General features: G+C 37.7%; 1 protein-coding gene across 2 annotated transcripts in view; it reads right to left on the bottom strand.

Moving 5' to 3' along the window:
* Window positions 1-570: 570 nt before the first annotated feature.
* The window catches only part of LOC149818880 (26S proteasome non-ATPase regulatory subunit 8 homolog A-like), a 34,113-nt gene continuing 13,809 nt past the window's right edge, over window positions 571-20,874 (bottom strand). For both annotated transcript variants that reach the window (XM_089985748.1, XM_089985749.1), the window contains 4 exons: window positions 9,486-9,588; window positions 3,220-3,483; window positions 3,009-3,120; window positions 571-959 (listed from right to left, as the gene is read on the bottom strand). In XM_089985748.1, the coding sequence (XP_089841874.1) occupies window positions 819-959; window positions 3,009-3,120; window positions 3,220-3,483; window positions 9,486-9,588 (620 nt within the window). In that variant the 3' untranslated portion in view covers window positions 571-818. The remainder of the gene's footprint in view (window positions 960-3,008; window positions 3,121-3,219; window positions 3,484-9,485; window positions 9,589-20,874) is intronic.

Here is a 20,874-nt window from a genome sequence, read left to right as displayed (position 1 = left end):
ATGATTCCCAATCACAAGGTGGACAATGTGTGATTTGAAATCACGAGATATAAGTAGATTCACCCCAAATGTGATTTCAAATCACATTCTGTTTTCCATGTTCATTTTCTGATGCTTGGTTAGATGTGCAAATGAGATTATTCTCTCATTTGCATGAGTCTGAATCACGAGACGTTACCAAACATACACTAAATGTTGGACGCCTTTCACTAGTAGCTGATTATTTGGGCTGCTTTTAGTAAACTACTCACAATATTGCCTTCTGCATTGGGTAGTAGGAACAACAAAGTAAAATAAAAGGCAGTGATGCGGTTGACTACAAGTAAAATTAGAACTCAAGCCTGGAGATACCAGGTTCAATCTTCAGGTGCATCCAAGAAATTAACAGGAAAAAAAAAACACAAACACACGCAGCATAATTTTGATGGGGTTTCTTTTCAACATAATTTCCCAAATATGGGATCATTTTTTCCCATATGACATCAACTGAAGTAAAATAGGGAAAAGAAGGAAAAAAGGATTAAACCAGTTCACCTCGATGATATATCCAATTCAAAAGCCAATATCAAATTCTAAAAATCCTGTTTTTTTACCATGTCAAGTATCCATAACATTGCCTACCAAAAAAAAGTACGCATAACAGTGAAAACAACAAGAGGATGAAAGAAATGAAAGGCAATGCTTCAATGACCAACATTACCCAACAGTTGTGCATCCACGTTTTACATTTCCTTCCCTTTTAGTTCCGGTGGAAAGAAAGTAGGGGAAGAGAAAAGCATAACCGCCGTCACACACGGTTTGGGCATGTCTGACCACCATTATACGATACGCTCCAGTTCTCTTGCATAGGTGAGAGTCTGATTAATTAGCTGCAAAGATGGAATCTCCTTGCAAGGTGTTGATTCCTTAGTCTTCTGGAAAAACACACAACCGTTTCTTACCTCCCATTCTGGATGTTCCTGCAAACAAGCAGCATGACAGCACAATGTTAACTATTGAAGTCAGGTTGATGCTTCAATGTCATAGAATGTAAATGCGACCCACTCCAAAGGAGTTCGATGGATTCCCATTTTAACATGATAATTTTCAACTTAGTATCAAATGGATTTTAAATAAACATATAAACAATCAAGAAATTTCAGTAATGAAAAGTAACAAATGTTTGATATAGGGAAAGAAAACCCTGGTTTTACATGATTCTGAGATTCTAGGTCAGACCTAGTGGTGGCCTTCAAATCAGGAAGGCCAAAATGACACAACATGGATCGGCATTCATCAAAAATGGATAGTGGCAGATTTTTACAATCTAATAAAGAATATCTGACTGTGCCTTAAAATCTTCCTGAATGAAACATATACAGAAATATTACACTTTTTCTATGACATCAGGACCATAAGCAGAACGAATCCATGTCAGGCCAGTTGACATCTCTTCTCGAATAGGTGATCCATACTTCCATCTAGTTTGATTCCTTCCATTGTTTTGGCCAACCAACCAAGCCATATTTAGCCATTATAATTTCCACCTATCATCCTTTCCAGGAATTAGAATCCACCACCACTTAAACAAGAGTTCTTCATTCATTAATCTGTGTCTCATACTTGGGTTAACACAATCAGATGCAACCTAAGCAGATTTGGAGTTGGATTTGGGGACAGACAAAGAGACCCTTAAACAAATCCTGATTCGATTATAGCCATAGTGACAAACCGGCTTTTAGGTAAATATCGGCAGCCAAAGTCTCTTGAAATCTTGAAAAAACAAATTAAATCCCGCATTTTTTTGGCAAAAAAGGAAAATTTTGAATTGAAAATAAAAACAATTTTTAATTAATGTTTACAAAGAAAAATAATTTAATTTAATTTAAAAAAAAATGTCTGGTGATATATCTCATGTTTTTTTTTTTGCAAATTTTCAAAATATTGCTGATATTTGTCACCATGATTACAACTATTATTTTAATCAAATACAAGTTTATCCGTAAGTTGAGTTGGATCGAGAATTTGTATTTGATTTGAATGTGAAATCACAAAACCAGATCAGACTTGATTAACCAGTCAGACCCAAGACGGTTAACAGAATCAAATTAAAGAGATTTGGGTTCGCCAGATATTCAACCCAGATTCATATAATTTACACCTCTATAGGTCTTGTAAATACCCAGTTATCCTAGTGTCACTAGCAACATCACCACCTTCCACATAATCAATCCCCTTCATCTCTCCCATCCCCCTTCCGCAAATAGGACCGGCAAATTGTCACTGACATCACTAATTCACCATCCTCCACAACATCAATCCCCTTTCCTTGTCTCCCCCTACCCCCCCCCCCCCCCCCCCCCCTTTCCACAATAATTAAGGACAGGAAACCCCTTCCATTTTGATCATATTTTTTTGAAAAGTGGTTCGCTGGCCCATCTTTCGAGTTTGAAAACTATGCCCCTGAAAGATATCTACTGCCACCTGAAAATATATACCAGAAACACCCCCTCCCACAGAAAAATAAAACAAAAACAAAAAACTCCATTTGTTGTAACAGTTCCAAACATTCCCTTGATTTGTACAACTGGCAACATGAAATAGATTTGACTTTTGAACTCTATCCGGGTAACCATATTACCATTCTTCTATTCTTTTACCTAATATTTCTCAGATACCAAGGCATTGCATTATATCGGTTGCTACTGTTATTATTTCTAGATGTTCGTTAGAATCCTCCCACAATAAAAGTACTTACAACTTTAATCAAACCAATAAAATGGCTTTGGCGGTGCCAACCAGTGTAAAGCACCACATGGAGAGTCCACCATCACAAAAAGTTAGGTAATCCAGGTCGCACTGGGATAATACATGATCTAACTGAAATCCCCCAAAACCAGCTTAATTAGCTCAAGCCTCACTTAGCCATGACATCAGCAGTATGGAGGAACTCATATAAATGAAAGAAAAATAATTTCAAGAGAAAATAAACAAATTCATGGCTCATTTTATGATTTAATAACTTTTACCTCTGTAATATATTCTAACAGTTCTTGCTCAGAAGAGAACATCAGCATCTGCTTAGCATCACCAATGGTTAAGTAATCATATGCTTTTTCACTGCATCCTGCTATTTCATCACTATAAATGGAAAAATGAAAATAAATGAACATTAGGACCAAGCTTATTCCCATTTCAACTTTCAAAGTAGCTTATCAGGTATTAAACAGAATGTGCTACCGGACTGTCTTTGCAAGGAGATCCATGTAATAGACGTAACTGCTGTGTGGAACAGTCTGCCTAGCAATCAGCACACGATTGTAGGCTCCCTCCATAAAAGACTGCTCAAGCTCCACAGCATGCTTAATGCAAGGGTTCTCCAGTGCACTAGCAGGAAGAAGCTCCAGTTCGGTGTGGAATTCTGCTATCCTGTTCTGTACCAGAAGCCTTAGAAGATTAAGGCCCAAGATTGAATACTCCTCAGGTGATGGAGGGATAAGGCCACTGCACCGAGAAAAACATCAAGTTCCCACTTGAAAAACTTGAGGTAAACGGAAGAAGAAGAGGAAAAGCAAAGAAAAATTATCTGGCAGAGTTTGTTTTCAACCACAAACTAAGGCATATGTCACATATCCCAAGTACATAACCCATTTATCTTCCCTTTTCATCTATCAAATACCCATTTTATAGTGATAGTAATGTGCATAATAACAATCACGGTGTATAGAAAAAAGAAATGATAAAAATTACAGCCACATCAATGTTTAAAGTGACACAGAAAAAGTAAATAGAACTATAAACTAATGAGCGAAACAACAGTCATAAAAAGGTCTAGCTACATCCATGTTTAAAATGAAAAAGAAAAAGCAAACATAACTATAAACTTTAAGAGAAAACAACTAAGCAACATCCGGGCTTTTTTTTTCTTGGGTAGAAGTATTGTCTTTTACCAAAAGAAAAACAATTACCTGCAGAACCCACCAAGTTCCACACCCACACACACACAAACAAAGGGAAAGAAGTACATGAACATTTTTATGGCACTGAGACCTGTAGTTTGAATAAACTTGCAATAACAAAACAAATTCCATAATGAGCGAAACAACAGTCATAAAAAGGTCTAGCTGCATCCATGTTTAAAATGAAAAAGAAAAAGCAAACAAAACTATAAACTTTAAGAGAAAACAACTAAGCAACATCCGGGCTTTTTTTTTCTTGGGTAGAAGTATTGTCTTTTACCAAAAGAAAAACAATTACCTGCAGAACCCACCAAGTTCCACACCCACACACACACAAACAAAGGGAAAGAAGTACATGAACATTTTTATGGCACTGAGACCTGTAGTTTGAATAAACTTGCAATAACAAAACAAATTCCATAAGACATTCCCTTCCAGCCAAATTTCCTTCTTATATCATAGTATGCTATTTCTGTGCCAGAGCAATAGTACAAGCCAAATATTCTTATTCTTGCAACTTTTCGCAACATAGGCATTGATGCTAGGTAACACATCTAAAATAAATAAATGACAACATGCACTTCCTGCCTACGAACACTAAGATTAAGAGAGATTAGCCATGTGCTCTTAAGCATTAATGAGTTCCAGCACAGCATAGTAGAGAGAGAGAGAGCTCATCCTTTATAGATATATGAACAGTACTAAATGGGGTCTTTACATAGACCCCATGTCACCTGGGTGCGGGTGCAAGTATGGGTATGGGTACGGAGGGTACTGTAAAGTCCACAAATTTTCTAGAATTTTCAAAAATGATATGAGAGTATTCCTGGTATTTTTATGAGAAATTCGTCAACCGGGAATAAATTGATGAAACTTTTGGATGTTAAAAAGGTATATAGCTTGAACAAACTCTTTACGGATCTGGATCTCGATAGGAGATCCACAAGGATCGACACCCATGAAACCCAGTCCCAGTGCTACATTTGTCAATTATGGGGTTCACAAAATCTCTTAATTTAATATGTTTGGCTCCAGTATAGATCCGAACTTGTAGAGCTTTATAACAAGGACTCGGATCCATTTAAAGGACCAAGTCCGGGTTCAGAATTATTCAGAGCCGGATCTCTAAGGAGATTCGGGACACTCAAAACCTTTAAGGCATGAGATTAGATCCGTCAAAGATAAGATTCAATCCCAGAAACAATATGGACCCAAATAAAGATCCATAAATGGAGAATTATATATATACAGATGTAGATGAATGTTTGTGTTTGGATCCGAGATCCAAACAAGACCCAAGTTGGATCTCACATGAGAGAATTATGATTTTGGGTTCCTTCGGACCCAAACCAACAAAGAACGCAACACTCACTTTAAAATTGAAATTGGATCCAAATCAGATCCAATCCAATCTCGACTCAATACACTTAACCTTAAATAAAGTTTGAAAAGGATTTTTTTGGAATCTAAATCCAATCCACAAACACGCACACTATATATATACTATAAATGGAGTTGGGTCCAAATGGACCCAGCCCAAATCTGACACCAACAGACCCCCTCTCTTATTTTTGGGGTTGAACTTGGTATTGGATCCAACCCAGGTCCAAACACTCTCTCACACTCTTGGATTGGGTTGGATCCAACCCATATCCAACACCGATCGCCTCTCTCTCTATGTTGATTTCCCTTATTTAACCCCCCCCCCCGACAATCTCTCTCTCCCTCTTACCGCTTTTGCCCTCTCTCTCCCCCTCACTCTCAGATCCCTCTCCATCTCTGCTCTCTCCCCCTTCTTTGTATGCCACCCCCCTCCTCGGCGAGGCACCACTAGAGCAATGCCGCCACCACTGCCGAGCAGGTGAGCCCCCATGCCCCACCGCCTTCTTCCTTCTCTACTTTTCTCGGAGATCTGCAGCAGCTGCTGCTACCACCATGGTGGCCAACCGAATGGGTTGGCCGGAGGTCACCCGAGCACAGAGTGCCCTCAACCACTCCCCTGCCCTCGCCCCTCCGCTAACCCCATTGACAACCAGAGCCACCAGCAGCAGTGGCTCTAGCTCACCAGGAAGGAGGGTGCCCAACACCCTCTCCTCTGTTTTTGGTGGGACAGTCGGGAGGAGTGGTTGACGCCCCTCCCCCGTTGTCACCCCTCTCTCTTTCCATCTTGGCTGCCCACGGTAGCCGTGGCAAGGCCGCCGGCTCCTCTCCCCTCTCGTTTGCGTCAATCGAGGAACCAAGGCCACCAGAATGGTGGCATTCTGTTGGCTCTGTTCCGTCGTGCCTCCCCCCTCTCAAGCAGAAGGGGCAATTGTTGCATTGAGCTCGGTCCCTGGTTGTTAAGGGGACCAAGCCTAGCTCGGTCCTTGGTTAGTAAGGTGGGGTCGAGCCCGGCTCGATCTTCATGTTCTCCTTGGACCGAGTCAAGCTCGATTGGAACCAAGCCTAACTCGGTTCATTTGTTATCGAGCTGACTCAGTTTTCCCAAATCGAGCCCGGCTCGGTATTAGTTCTTGACCGAGCCTGGCTCGGTCATGGATCCCTCGATCCCCCCCCCCCCCCCCCTCATCCTTTTAAGAACTGAGCCCAGCTCGGCTTGTTAGCCGAGCCGCCTCAACCCTTGGGCCCCGACTTGGCCCAGTTTTGCGTATTCTTGTCCTATTTAAATTATGCATTTGTTTCAAGTACGACATTTTAATATATGTGTATTATATATATACATATATAAGTATTCAGAATACACAATTTTGCATATTCTTGTCCTATTAAATTACATAGTTGTTTCAAGTATGTGGTTTTGCGTACTTTCTCTTTATTTACGATAGCCTTTTGGCGGACGCTGCTTTAATATATGTATATTATACATATACATACATAATTATTTAGTGCACAGTTTTGCATCTTGCTTACTTTAAATTATGCGTGTATTTATTTAAAGTCACAGTTTTCCATACATCTGCTTTAATTCAATTTTAAAAGAGATTTAATGCAAGATTTTAAGTTTCCATGCCTCCGACGTTTCGTAAAATAAAACAAATGCTTTACGTTCGCATGTTCGAGACATTCGGCCTACGCGTGCGCTGCTTATCCTGTAAACAAAATAAGGCTCCCGCCCTCACATGCATCAAAGTTTTTGCGTCCGTTTTGATCGGATAACCTCCTAGTGTTGGAATGTTCTTCAAAACACTATTTCAACCTGGTTCGAACATTAAATAAGTTGAGACCGACACGACTCAGGTATTCGCAACTAAATCTTCTCTTCGAACCGATAAAATGCAAGACTTCAACTACGTAGACTTCGTTCGTACTTACGTCAAGTCCTTCCGTTCTGCATCCGAAAAGAACCTCGATATGCCCCTGACCTGAGTTTTAGAAAATCATGAATTTTTAAAATTTTAGATTGGTCTTCTTTCTGAGAAACCAGTTTACTCTCATCATAGTAGTACTCTCAGACATGCATGACATGCTCGTACGTTGATGAATGAATTTGAGGTTTATGACAAACCTTATTGTATGATAATGCACCGTATTATAGAAAAACCACGTAAACATACATGATCGTTTTCACATGCAAGATGTTCAATTCAGTTTAAAAGACTAAAGCATAATGAATAGATTGTTAAATAAAAGAAGACCCGACACACCTATTCACCCTTTAGTTCTGTCAAGAAAAAAGATAGGAGGTACAAACTCGGATGGACAATGTTGTTAACAACTACGCTCTTCGAATGACAATGGCTAGGTGTCCTCGGTCATTGGAGGTAGGGGACAGGACTACCAAATATTATCCTAGGTGATATGTTTCATAAACTTCTGCAAAAGTTCGAATGGATCCCATGTTTATTCCTGCCTCTAGAGAATTCTCTTTCAATCTCTGAAACTGTACCCTTTGGAGTGGACTCAGCTAGTCGTTCGAGTTATCAATTTGCATAAAATAATAAACCCTCAAACGATATCAATTGTTTCAACGTTTTAGCCTATGAGTACTCCCGAAACAAGATTATGATGACCACTTTACTTCTTTGAACTAGAAACAATCTAGCGCTTATACCAATTCGCGGTTCATGCAATTACATATGATTCAACCCTTTGAAAATATGATAATACATATTCTTAAGTCTTGTTCTCTTTGTCTAAATCGTTGCACCTACCAGTCTTTCATTAGTTTGACCTGTTTTATAGGATACAGGTGATGAGTAAGTTGATGCTAGCGACGACGCGATGATGCGATGATATCAAGAATTTACTCTTTGTTGTTCGCTCCTAAGCACAATTTTGACATTTTGTATAAGGACTTTTGTATAACCCTGTTTCTTTATAAAACTTTGTTTTGAATTTTCATGGTTTTTAATGGATGTATGAAAATGCGGGCCCAAATCGAAGACATTTGGGGACCCAATTCGTTTGTTGAAAATTTTGCTTGTTACAAGATTCGCTGACTTATTTTTTTCAACTATTATTTTCGTTGAACCATCGTTTTAACTCTCAAAAAGGATTGACTATTAAAATTTCAAATTTTCCTAGAATTTACAAGTTGGGGATTTTGGGGCGTTACAGGTATGACACGACAATTTAAAAAAATATGGGTACAGGGACGCGACTACATATATATTTATATTAAATATCACATAAATAAAAAATAAATCACTATCACCAATATCGCAAATATTTTGAAAATATTGTGATATTATTGGCTATTTCAAGATAACCGATAATATCGGGAATATATCACGATATTTTCAAAATATCGCTAGAAACAAAATATCGTGATAATATCGTGATATTTTTTAAGAAAATTTCTTTTTTTTATGTTTGCATTTCCTATTTTTTGTTTCTTTTATATTTTATTACCTTTAAAACATGTTTCTTTATATTTTTAAAAGAAAAATAATGGAAAACTTATTATTGTCTTAGCTTTTTTGTTGTTATTTATAATTTTTTCAATTTTTTAAACTCCTGAGATATTCCCGAGATTTATCAACTTTTGAAAATCTCTTCGAGAAATATCCTCGCCGAGAAATTACCTTTAACGATATAGGTCATTATGAAATAAATTTAAAATAAACTGAATATAATCTAAAATATATATTCTATACTGAAAATATGAAGTTATAAACTGAAAATATAATTATAAATTGAATACAAACTTGTATGTACAGAGGGTAAAATGGCGTGTTCGGGTGTCAGCACGGGTACAAAGGGCAAAATGGAGTGTCCGAGTACCATATCATAGACCTATTACAATAGATAAAATGATGGGACAAAAATGTCCTGCACTACTACAGTGGTCAAAATGAAGATAAAAAACATAGATAACCTTTGTGGTCCGCACTTATGTACAATAAAGAAACAAAGTCTCTATACATATAATGTATACAAATGGATCCTAAAAATGGGTCTGGACCCAGTAAATGTGTCCAGATCCAAGATACTATATGGGCCTATGTACCTTAACTATGGCGACTACAAGTGATGAGAATAGTAGTAAAAAAGCATAAGAGAAGTAAATTATAATTAGATAACCACGGGAAAAGCATAAAAAACTACCTTGTATCAGTATAATAAGGTTTAAGTTGAAAGAAGTCCCTCTCAAAGGCATCTTGATCTTCAGTCTTTACACTGAGAATAACAGCTTGTTCATATATATCCCCTGAAATTGCAAGTACAGTAGTAACCAAAGAAAGTTACACAGATGGATCCATTGCAAAGCCAAGCAATTAGGAAAGGACAAATTAGAAGCAGAATGGAATTAGCTAAAAGGTAGTAAAATTTTTAGATATGACATTTTAATATTTAGACAGGTTTGTAATAACAATTGAAAACAATGGCACACATCCAAAAATTCAGGTTCTTGTGTCAAAACAACTTGATCCAAAGCATGTTCATCCTTAGGGTCTGATGAGTATATTAACACCTGCAACTATGATTTTCTGCTAGATAATACAGTACCATCATTAGCATCAAACATTTGTGAATCATATTAAATATTAACAATGTTAGAAATATTGTGTTTTACACGGGCATGTAGCATATTGTAATTCCCTTTTATTAATAGGGGTATTTTGGTAATGTAAAATGGTATTACATATAAAAAGGAAAGGGCGTGAATCAGACCCAGTATTTTCCTCTTTTCTTTCTTCTATTTCCCTCTTTTGTTTCCTCTCTATCTCTTGTATCAGGGCTCGAGTTCTGAGGAGGAATTTATCATGGTATCAAAGCTTAAGCAAGGATAAGACCCTGCAGATCAGATTAATACTGCTGATAAACAATCAAGTTTGCCCATATTCCATCGATCTTTCCTCTCTCCTAAACATACTCTTCTTCTTTGCCCTAATATTCTTCTTAAATCTAAAAATCCTTATGTTATTCATTGTTGGGTCGATTTACTTTGGTCTATTTCTCTCCTTACTTATTTTACCCTTCGAATCTTGACTCTTTATTTGTTCAATACCCCATTCATATTCCCTTTTCTTTCTATCGCTTATATTATAGAAGCAAAAAAAACCCTAAAACAAGAGACAGGAAGACAAAGTATCTTCCTACTCAGGTTCGGATTCTCTCACGAAAGAGATCCTTGCTGGTTTATACATCATTAACGAAGCTCAAAGAAGTCCAGTCAATAATTCGTGTAGAAGTCTGCAGTTTTTCTATCTGAAGTTGATGAAGTTCATCCTGAAGTCAAGCTTTGGAATCGTAGATTAGGTCATTCAATTTTGGTTTTGTTCAAACTCTATGTAATAAAGGTCTTGTTCCTCTTGAGAATAAGATGTCTAAGGTTTCGTTTTCATGTTCCAGTTGTCGTTTATGTAAGAGCTATGCTCTACCTTTTGATTCTGTTAATAAAAGAGTTTCGTTTCCATTTGAATTGATTCATTCTGATGTTTGGGCCCAGCCCCGTAACTGTCTATGTCTAAATCTCGTTACTATGTCATATTCATTGATGACTTCACTAAATACACTTGGATCTAATTTCTTAAAAGTAAAGATCAAGTGTTTGAAAACTTTAAAAAATTCAAGGTCTATGTTAAAACTCAGCTTCATCGTAAAATCATTCGTTTCCGTAGTGATGGTGAGGGTGAATATGTCTGTAGCTTTCTCTAATTTGCTACATGAGAATGGTATTTTGCGTGAAATCCCGTGCCCAAAAACATCTCAGCAAAATAGAACAGCAAAGAGAAAGTATAAACACATAATAGAGACTGCTTTGACTATACTAAAAGAGTCAAAAGTGAGAAAGGACTTATGGGCAGAAGCCCTTCATACAGCTGTGTCGTGCCTTAATCGTATGCCTCTCTAATTTAGGAGGATGGTCGTCATATTATCTTTTATTTGGCAAACATCCTGATTATTCCTTGATGCGTGTGTTTGGTAGCAAGTGTTTTGTTCACATTGATAATTCCTTGTACAATAAGTTGTCCCCAAGAGAACAAGAATGTCAATTCAGTCACTCAAAGATTGGTTATCTCTAGACATGTTATCTTTCAAGAGAATGATCAGTTGTCAGAAGTGCAGTCTCAAACAAATAGTGTGAACAACACTGGTTTCTATTGGCCAGCCACTAGGTGAATAACATCTGATGAAAATCAATCAAAGGGTGTTAGTCTTGAGTCATCAAAGTTAATGCTGCTTGCTCAGCAAGTTCATTCAAATAAGTACATCAACAAATTTTTGTTCTTTCCACAAGTTTATGTCAGAAGAGAGAAGGTGAATGACAGGCCAGATTTAGTATCTCAGCAGCAAGTAACCTCATCATATGTTCAACCCATGTCTGAACAAGAAATACAACAAGCTCCTGAATCCTCAGAATCTGAACCAGCCCTGAATCGTACATCAACATATGGAACAATAACATCAACTGCCCATGATCAGCCCAAAAGATCTACGCGTGTGAGGCACCCTCCAGAAAAATGGGTTAGTTATTCTGCAGAGTTCCAAACTTTTGTAACAAATATATTGTCTAAGGACGAGCCAAAGACTCGTTATGAAGCTGCCAAAAATCATCGTTGGATTGAGGCAATGAATGAAGAAATCTCAGTTCTTCATGAGTGTAACACCTGGGAGGTAGTTCCACATCCAAAATACAAGAATGTTGTAGGAAGATGCTGGGTATACAAAATTAAATATAAGGCAGATGGAAGCATAGAAAGGTATAAAGTGCGGCTTGTTGAAAAAGGATATACCCAAGAGCACGGCTTAGATTTTGATGAAACTTTCAGTCCAGTAGTGCAAATGGGTACCATCCGGGTTATCTTATCTCTTGCAATCATGAACAAATGGAAAATTAGTCAGTTAGATGTAAAAAATTGTTAAAATACATGTAATATATATATATATATATATATATTGTCTAATATACCCAATCGGGGTATTTTAGTCATTTCACAAGTACCCGATAGGGGTACTTGTTATTTTCCTTTTATTTTTGTAATTATTTTTGCACTTTTTTCTTTTTATTTTTTGTTCACATATGGGGCCCCACCATGGAGTCGATGGGGCCCCCAACGGTCACATTTGTGACCATTGGGGGCTCCCAATGATTCCATGGGGAGCCCCCTAGGTGGCTCTTCTTTTAAGGCCTTAAGGCCATCCCTCCTCTCCTTCTTTGTGTATATATAGGGGTGAACCCCTCTTGTATTTTTCACTCTTGAGAGTTCTCTCTCTTTTCAATAAGAGACATTTATATTTTTATGTTGTGTTGTCTCTTTGTGGGTTTGGGTGTTACCCCTTTTGTTTGTTCATTGGTGGATATTGTAAGTGTTTATCGCACTCTTTGGTTTTCCACATATTTCATTACATGGTATCGCACTCTTTGGTTTTCCGCATATTTCATTACATGGTATCAGAGCCTTGTGTATGCTCTTCTTCTTAATATCGCTAGTTTAGTAATTATATATTGTTGTTTTCTTTTCGTTTATCCTCTTGTGAGTGATTAAATGGAAGGAGAACAAAAGATTGATCTCTCCTTCAAGCTCAATGGCTCCAACTACATGATGTGGGTCGTCGCCATGGAGAACAACCTCAAAGGTAAGAAACTTTGGGGATATGTTATGAGCATCATTCCGGAACCACAACTCCAACTCACCAAGATGGATCAAGAAAGTTGTGCTTCAAGGAGAGGAAATGACTAAAGTCATTTCCGAATACGAGAAAAGATGGAAAGAATGGAGGATGGGTCATTCTAAAATTATCGAATGACTCATCAATAGTGTGGACATTCACAAATGTTCTAGTTTGGCAAAGTTTGACTTCGCTAGTGATGCATGAAAATACCTTAAAGACATGTATAGTCTTAAGGATATTGCGCATATTTATAATGTCCAAAATAAAGTGAGGACAATGATTGAAGGGGACATGAGCATAAGAGAGTACTACAATGCACTCTCTCTCCTTTGGGATGAATTGGCTCTTCTTGAGCCAAAGTGCATTGCCCACAAAATGTTGAGCTCCGCGAAAATCAAATTAAAGCGGAATCAATTCATAAATAGGCTTAGGCCCGAATTTGAAGGAACTAAACCCGCTCTTCTTCGTAGAAGAGGGGTTTCTTCCATAGTTGAGACACTTGAAGAATTAACTATGGAAGAAAATAGATTGAAAAGACCGTCCGCTTCTAAGAATGAAGAATATGTGCTTGCTATGTCAAAGCCCGGAAATCATACGAAAAGATATAAACCACCTCATTTTATAAGAAATGAGAATGGTAGAAACCCCAACAACTATGAAAAGAGATGTGATCATGATTCAAAAAAAGGTGAAAAAAGTATTTGCTATCATTGCTATGAACCAAGACATATCAAACATTTTTGTCCCAAAAGAAAGAAGGAGGATTATAAAGAAGACAAAAGAGTGGCTTCGGTTGAAAGAAGTGAAGTTGACGACTCCAAATGCATTGGTTCGCTCTCCTTAGCTCAATTAATGAAGGTGTTGCAACCTATGCTTAAATCTCAATCTCCTTATTCGGAAGCGGTCATATCGACAAGTGACAACCATGGTAAGACCTCTTGGATCCTAGACTCCGGTGCTTCATTTCATATGACCCCTAATGAGTCCATATTGACCGAATGCAAGTTTAACTCAAATGATTCTTGTGTTTCTACTGCCGATGGCACATCTTTGAAAGTCAAAAGTTTTGGTATTTATCAAAAAACACCTATCTTTCACATACCCAATATTAGAGTAGTACCAAAATTGAACTTAAACCTCTTATATGTTTCTCAAATTGCAGACTATAGTTGCAAAATAGTTTTCTCATCTAATGATTGTCTAATATAGGATCTCTAGTCTGGAAAGCCGATTGAGCAAGGCCATAGAAGAGGAGACCTCTATGTTATGGACAATCTTGAATTGACAAAACAACTTTTTTGTAATTTTATGAAAAAAAAAGATATAGAAATTTGGCACAAAAGACTAGGGCATCCTAGTGTGGCCAAATCACAATTGTTTTCATTTCTTTCAAATTGTAAAAGGAAAAATTTTGTACGTGAAGATTGCATTTTTGGCAAAATGAAGTCTTTACCTTTTGAAATAAAACATCTTATAACTAAGAATCCATTTGAATTAGTGCATTCGGATGTATGGGACCAGAGTTACCGGAAGCGCCTAGGTAAAAGGGGAAGTGCGCTTCCCATCACGCTTCCCCGCGCTTCCCCCATTTTTTCCAATTTTTTGTATTTTTTATTTTTTATTTTTATTTTTTCGTTTCCCCCTCGCTTCCACGCTTCCCGATTCGCTCCTAAGTGGTCCCACGCTTCCCGCTTCCTAAAATTTTGAAAGTGCCTCACTTCCCACTCCCGCTCCCGCTTTCTCAACTGGCAACCATGATGGGGACCCGCACCGGTCGTATCCAAAGGAGGTGTTTCTTATTATGTTGTGTTTGTGGACGATTGCAGTAGACACTTGAATATTCTTTTTAAAACACAAATCGAAAGTATTTGATTGTTTTAAAAAAATCATAGTCATATACAAAATCAATTTAAAACCAATATTCAAATCTTTAGAACTGATTCCGGAGGAGAATTTATGTCAAAAGAATTTGAAAATTATCTTGACTTAAATAGGATTATACATCAAAAATTGTGTTCGTACACCCCTTAATAAAATGGGCTTGCCAAAAGAAAGCATAGACACATTATTGAAACCACTAGAGCACTTCTAGTATCTAGAAATGTTCCCAAAGTTTTTTGGGCCGAAGCCGCTCTTACGACGGTCTATTTAATAAATAGAATGCCCTCAAAAAATATTGAAAAGCTTTATAAAACGTCTCCCGATTACAAAAGGTTGAGGGTATTCGGGTGCAAATGTTTTGTTCTTACTAACATAAATGATAAACTATCTCCTAAAGCAATTCCTTGTGTGTTTTGGGGTTATGCCGAAAACCAAAAAGGATATATATGTTATGACATTGAAAGAAACAAATTGTATGTTTCTCGAAATGTTACGTTTCTCAAAAATGGAAAAAGATTTTTCAAGGATAATATCCAAGAGAGTTGTGACTATTAGTTCATTTTTTATCTAGTCAATGATAAATGTGAAAATATTCATGAAAGTTGAGTCATACACGAGGCAAATGAGAATGTGAGTAGAAGTCTTGACAATATAGACCTATCTCACGATAATTTACAAACCTATGCTCGACGTACTGAAGGTCATCCACCATGTGCTTTAGAAAGATACTCTCAAAGCTAAGAAGAAGACCCTTCTAGCCTTAGAAAATCTATAAGAATTTCAAAAGCTCCTAGTAGATTTGTTTCATACGATTCCTTTGAACCAAAGTATAGATCTTGCCTAATGGTTATTCACTCGTATGTTGAACCTCAATCATATCATGAGGCTAAGCATCATCATGAATGAGTTAAGGTCATGAACGATGAGTTAGAAGCATTAGAAAGAGCAAAAACTTGAGAAATTCAAACATTACCTAAAGGAAGAAAAACTATAGGATGCAGATGGGTTTACAAGGTTAAAACTAAGTACGATGAAACATTAAAAAATATAAGGCTAGGTTAGTGGCAAAGGGATATAGTCAAGAATATGGGATTGACTATGATGAGACATTTGCCCCAGTTGCTCGCATGACTACTGTTAGAACTCTCATTGCTATAGCATCAATTAGGAAATGGCCTATATTTAAAATGAACGTCAAAAATGCATTTTTAAATAGTAATCTAGATGAAGAAGTGTACATAGATCTTCCACCTGGCCTGACTTTAGCACATGGGGAGACTCTCCAATTACGTAAGGCCTTGTATAGCCTAAAACAAACTCCAAAGGCTTGGTATGATAGGTTCAGTGATGTGATGACACAACTTCATTTTAAATCCTGTTTTACTGATACTGCATTGTTTGTTAAGTCTTCTAATACAGGAATGGTGATTTTACTACTGTATGTAGATGATATGATAATCACAGGAGATGATAAGCAGGGAATTAATCATATCAAAGATGTGCTTAAAACCAACTTTGATATGACAAATCTTGATTTTTTACGATACTTTCTTGGAATAGAAGTTGCTTACACACATCGTAGTTATTTTTTGTCACAGACTAAATATGTTGCACAGATCATTGAAAGATCAGGACTCTCGGATGAAAAATTGGTCGACACTCCAGAAGTCATAAATGCCAAAATGAAAAAAGATTATGGAGAGCCCTTGCAAGATCCAACGCCCTACAGACAGATGATTGGGGTTTTATCTTATCTTTCTATTACCCGCCCTGATATATCCCATGCTATTCATTCTGCTAGTCAATTTCAGCATGCTCCCACTATAGTGCATATGAGCACTGTAATGAAAATTGTTAGATATATTAAAAAATCTATTAATCTTGGCTTGTTTTTATCATCCTCTTCTTCACTAGAAGTCATTGTATATTCTGATTGGGGAAGGGATGTCAATGTTAGACGTTCAACCACTGGTTTATGTGTATTTGTAGGTGACTAATTTCATGGCGATACAAAAAGCAGCAGAAGGTGTCACTCTCCTCCACTGAAGCTGAGTATCGTGCCATGGCGACCACTACATTTGAGTTAGTTTGGTTGAGACAACTTCTTAAAGACTTGGGGGTTCATACTGCAGAACCTTCAAAATTGTGTTGTGACAACAAGAGCGCTGTATACATTGCAAGAAATCATACATTTCACGAGAGAACGAAACACATTGAGATGGATTGCCACTACGTTCGTGAAGAGTTTCTGCGGAAGACTATCACATTGCCTTATGTTCCATCAGAATACCAACTCGCGGATTTCTTCACCAAAGCGTTATCGTCACCCAGATTCCACTTCCTACTTGACAAACTCTCGATCTATGTCACATGGATGCGGGTGCGGGTGCGGGTGCGGGGATTCGGCACTTCCAAAAAACCCGGGTGCGGGGGGTGCGGTAGGGGCAAAAATGTAAATATATATATAGAAGGGGGTCGGGGGTTCCCTCGACGCGGGTCGGGGTCCAGTTTTTTTTGCTGGTGTGTTTGTTTGAAGACTTGTTACCCACGTTCTGCTTGTTGTGTACTTTGGCTCAACGGGACAAAATTGATGAACCGAAAGGATTGGTAGTCTGATCGACCCAGCCTGCTACGTTCTGCTGACTGTCATGATTCAATCATGTCTAAAACTCCCTGGTCTTCACGAAAAAAAATATAAGCGAAAGGTTTAATGTGGTTTGTTGGAGAGAGAGTCTTCACGAGGCCTACGGTGACACTGCCACACCACTGCCTAGGGTTCTTCAAATTTCATTTTATATACAGTTGCACACAAATGACAGCTAAAAGAAATTTATTGGATTTGACATGTGAAAAAGAGAGGTCTACACAAGGCTACGGCTAGAGCACCCATCTCGTCAGGAGAAAAGTGAATACTAATAGCCACCAATGCTCTACCACCACCATTATCATTTATTATGGAGGAAGTTAACAGTATGTTTTCCAACGCTGGGAATTAATTGTTTGGAGGTAGGAATAGCATGGGATGCTAACAAAGCTCGTCAGATGTTGACACAAGTGCCCCTTTATAAAACAAGAGCAGCAGCAGCAAGCAACTATCAGCAGATTTTTTTTAAAAAAAATTCCGGAGCCCATTTCGTAGGGCAATTTTTTTTAAAAAAAAAAATCCAAACAAAAATAGACCGAAATGACCCTGGGTGCGGTCAACGCACCCAGGATCGGGATGACCGCACCCGGTGCCGCACCCGCACCTGCACCCGCGTCGAGTCGCGTCGACGCGGGTGCGGCACCCTGCTAGCCGAATCCCTGTGACATAGCTCTCGATGGTTGTCCCATGAGTTTGAGGGGGGTGTTAAGATATATATATATATATATATATATATATATATATATATATATATATATATACATATGTATGTGTATATATATACATATACATATACGTATATGTACTTAATTGTAAACCGAAATACCCATCAAGGGTATTTCGATATTTTTACTGTAATAGGCATCAGCCCATTAGGGGCTGACAATCTATTTTTCTTTTTTTTTGTTGTTTACTTTTTCTGTTTTTCACTTTTTACTTTTTTTACTTTTTAAGTATTGGGAGCATCTCCAAAGTAGTTGTTGGAGCTGCTCCCAACAGTCATATTTATGACCGTTGGGAGCAGCCCAAGAGCTACTTTGGGCTGCTCCCCATGTGGCTTTGTGCCTTGAAGGCCTTGTAGTTTCTCAACTCATTTTCATGAGTAAATATATGCAATAACAATTCTTTAGACCCTTGTGTGGGTGGATCGGTGATTCAATCAAGTATTCTACTTGATTGAAGAGTGTTCTTGCATGTGTATTGGATTTTATCCACTTCATTACAAAGACCTCTCTTGATTCCCATCTCAATCCAACTGGCATGATCAACTAACTTAGAGAAGCTCTTAATATCTTTAAAGGCCAAAAGTCCTTTCAGTGGTTATGCAAAAAATTTCAAGATGATGGTTAATGCATGTGATTCTGTTATTGGATCTTTTATCTTATTGCACACTAACCTCAATCTGCTTATGAAATCATGAGCACTTTCATCTTTCTTTTGCTTCAAGTCATATAAATGACTTATAGTAGGAAATGCATCCATGTTATACCTAAACCTTTCTAGGAATAAGTCTATCATATCTATCATATAATTGAACTTTTGAATTTTCTAGAGGTTCAAGGTGGAGAACCAAGCAAGGGAATCACCCTCTAAGCTTGTTGGGAATCAATGAACCAAGGCTCAGTCATTCTTTCTATGTTTATAACAATCATTCAGGAACATGGTCAAATGGGTCCTTGAATCTCTTGACCCATTGAACTTGATGAATTTTTTGGGGACATTATTTGGCATTTCATCATCTACTTTTAAGATAAAATCTTCCACTAAATAATTTCATCTCTCACCTTGATTATCATGGACTTGCTGATTTAACTCCCGAGCCATGTTTTCCAGGTTTATCATTTTTGGGTCTTGTTTAGAAGGTTATATTTGGACCTACAATGAAGACTTTGCCTGATGATGTGAGATTCTAACATAACAGGTTCGTGCTTGCTCTTGTTTCTCTTTCATTTTCAACCGAGCCTCATATATGCTAATTTTTGTTGGAGTTCCAACATAAGGTCTTCATGGCATATATCTCACTCTTTAGGTTTGCATCAGTGTCTGACTCCAGATCCCTCTTGGATCTATTTTCCCTTTTTGAAAGTTTCAGGAATGTATTGGACCTCTGCTTATAGATCGCCTGAGGGGATTACCTCCAACACTTGACTATTTGCAACCTAGTGATGGATCCTGATTGACTCGGTTTACTGGTCCTTTGGATTTTTTATCCAAATTGCTCGGATTTGAAACCGACTTTTGACGGCCAAAGTTCTTAGACGGATCCATTTGGGAATCTTTCGTCGAATCTTTAGCCATCAGCCTGGGTTTCTAGCACAAACAAAAGTCCAAACAATTTACCTTGCACACAAGATTGGATTTTGAAAAACAAGTTTCTTAGGTCCACCAACAATATACCAGACCTATATACCTGGTATGGGTGAGGGGATCCAAAGATCCAAATAACAGAACTTGGATAGGGTTTTTAAAAATCCACACAAAAAACAAGACTCTACAATCAAAGTCCTAAGAGATTGAGGATAAACTAGGAAAGAACACAGACGAAGCAAGCAAGGTCTCAATCAAAATGTAAACTTAACTTATAAAAATCTCAAATATGAGATAGAAATTCAGAGAGTATAAAATGTGGCAAGAAGAATTGGCTAATGAATTTGAAAGAAACCCCACAGGGAAAGAGTGGGAATAATTAGAACAAAGTCACTTGAGTCAGTTGGTTTATGGGGCAGAAGAGTCAGATTCTCCTGAGCCAGCTATGAGTTGTGTCATCATCTCTTATGAACCAAGAGAAACTCTTGAAAAGTATGGAAACAAGGGTTACCTACTCCAGATAAGCCAAGAAATCAAGGAGTTGATAAATCAAAGGAAAAAAATGGCAGATCATGATATTTCTACAGCATTGAACAGTTCTTTGGATGCATCCTAGCAGATAAGCAGACCCACATATTAAGCCTTCTAAAAAGAACAGAAGAAAGTAGAATTAATCAAAATCCTACTATCAATCAACAATCATGTGTTTCAAATGCAAGGAGATTAATTTCAGATTTGGCAATATATTCAAACTTCAGTAAGAGATTCCACACAAAGTAGGAATTTACCTGACAAAGAGAAAGGAAGAAAACTAGTGAAAGAAGGGAGGATGGACAAGAAACTTTTAGAACATCCCAGAAGTAGAATCATGCCAAATTCTAATGAAAGAAAAAGATAAGTAATCTAAAGCTTGTATGAAATTATCCAAAATTCACCTAGATGCATGGTTGTCAGTCGAGGAAGCGGGAGCGGGAAGCGAGGCAATTTCAAAATTGTAGGAAGCTTGAAGCGTGGGCCGAATCACGAACTGTCTCGAAAGCGACC

Source organism: Nuphar pumila, chromosome 13 (genome assembly GCF_984573655.1).
Source record: "Nuphar pumila chromosome 13, dmNupPumi1.hap1.1, whole genome shotgun sequence".
In the NCBI taxonomy this organism is placed as follows: Eukaryota; Viridiplantae; Streptophyta; class Magnoliopsida; order Nymphaeales; family Nymphaeaceae; genus Nuphar; species Nuphar pumila.
Note: the sequence above shows the minus strand (reverse complement) of the source record. Positions and strands in the feature narration are given on the sequence as shown.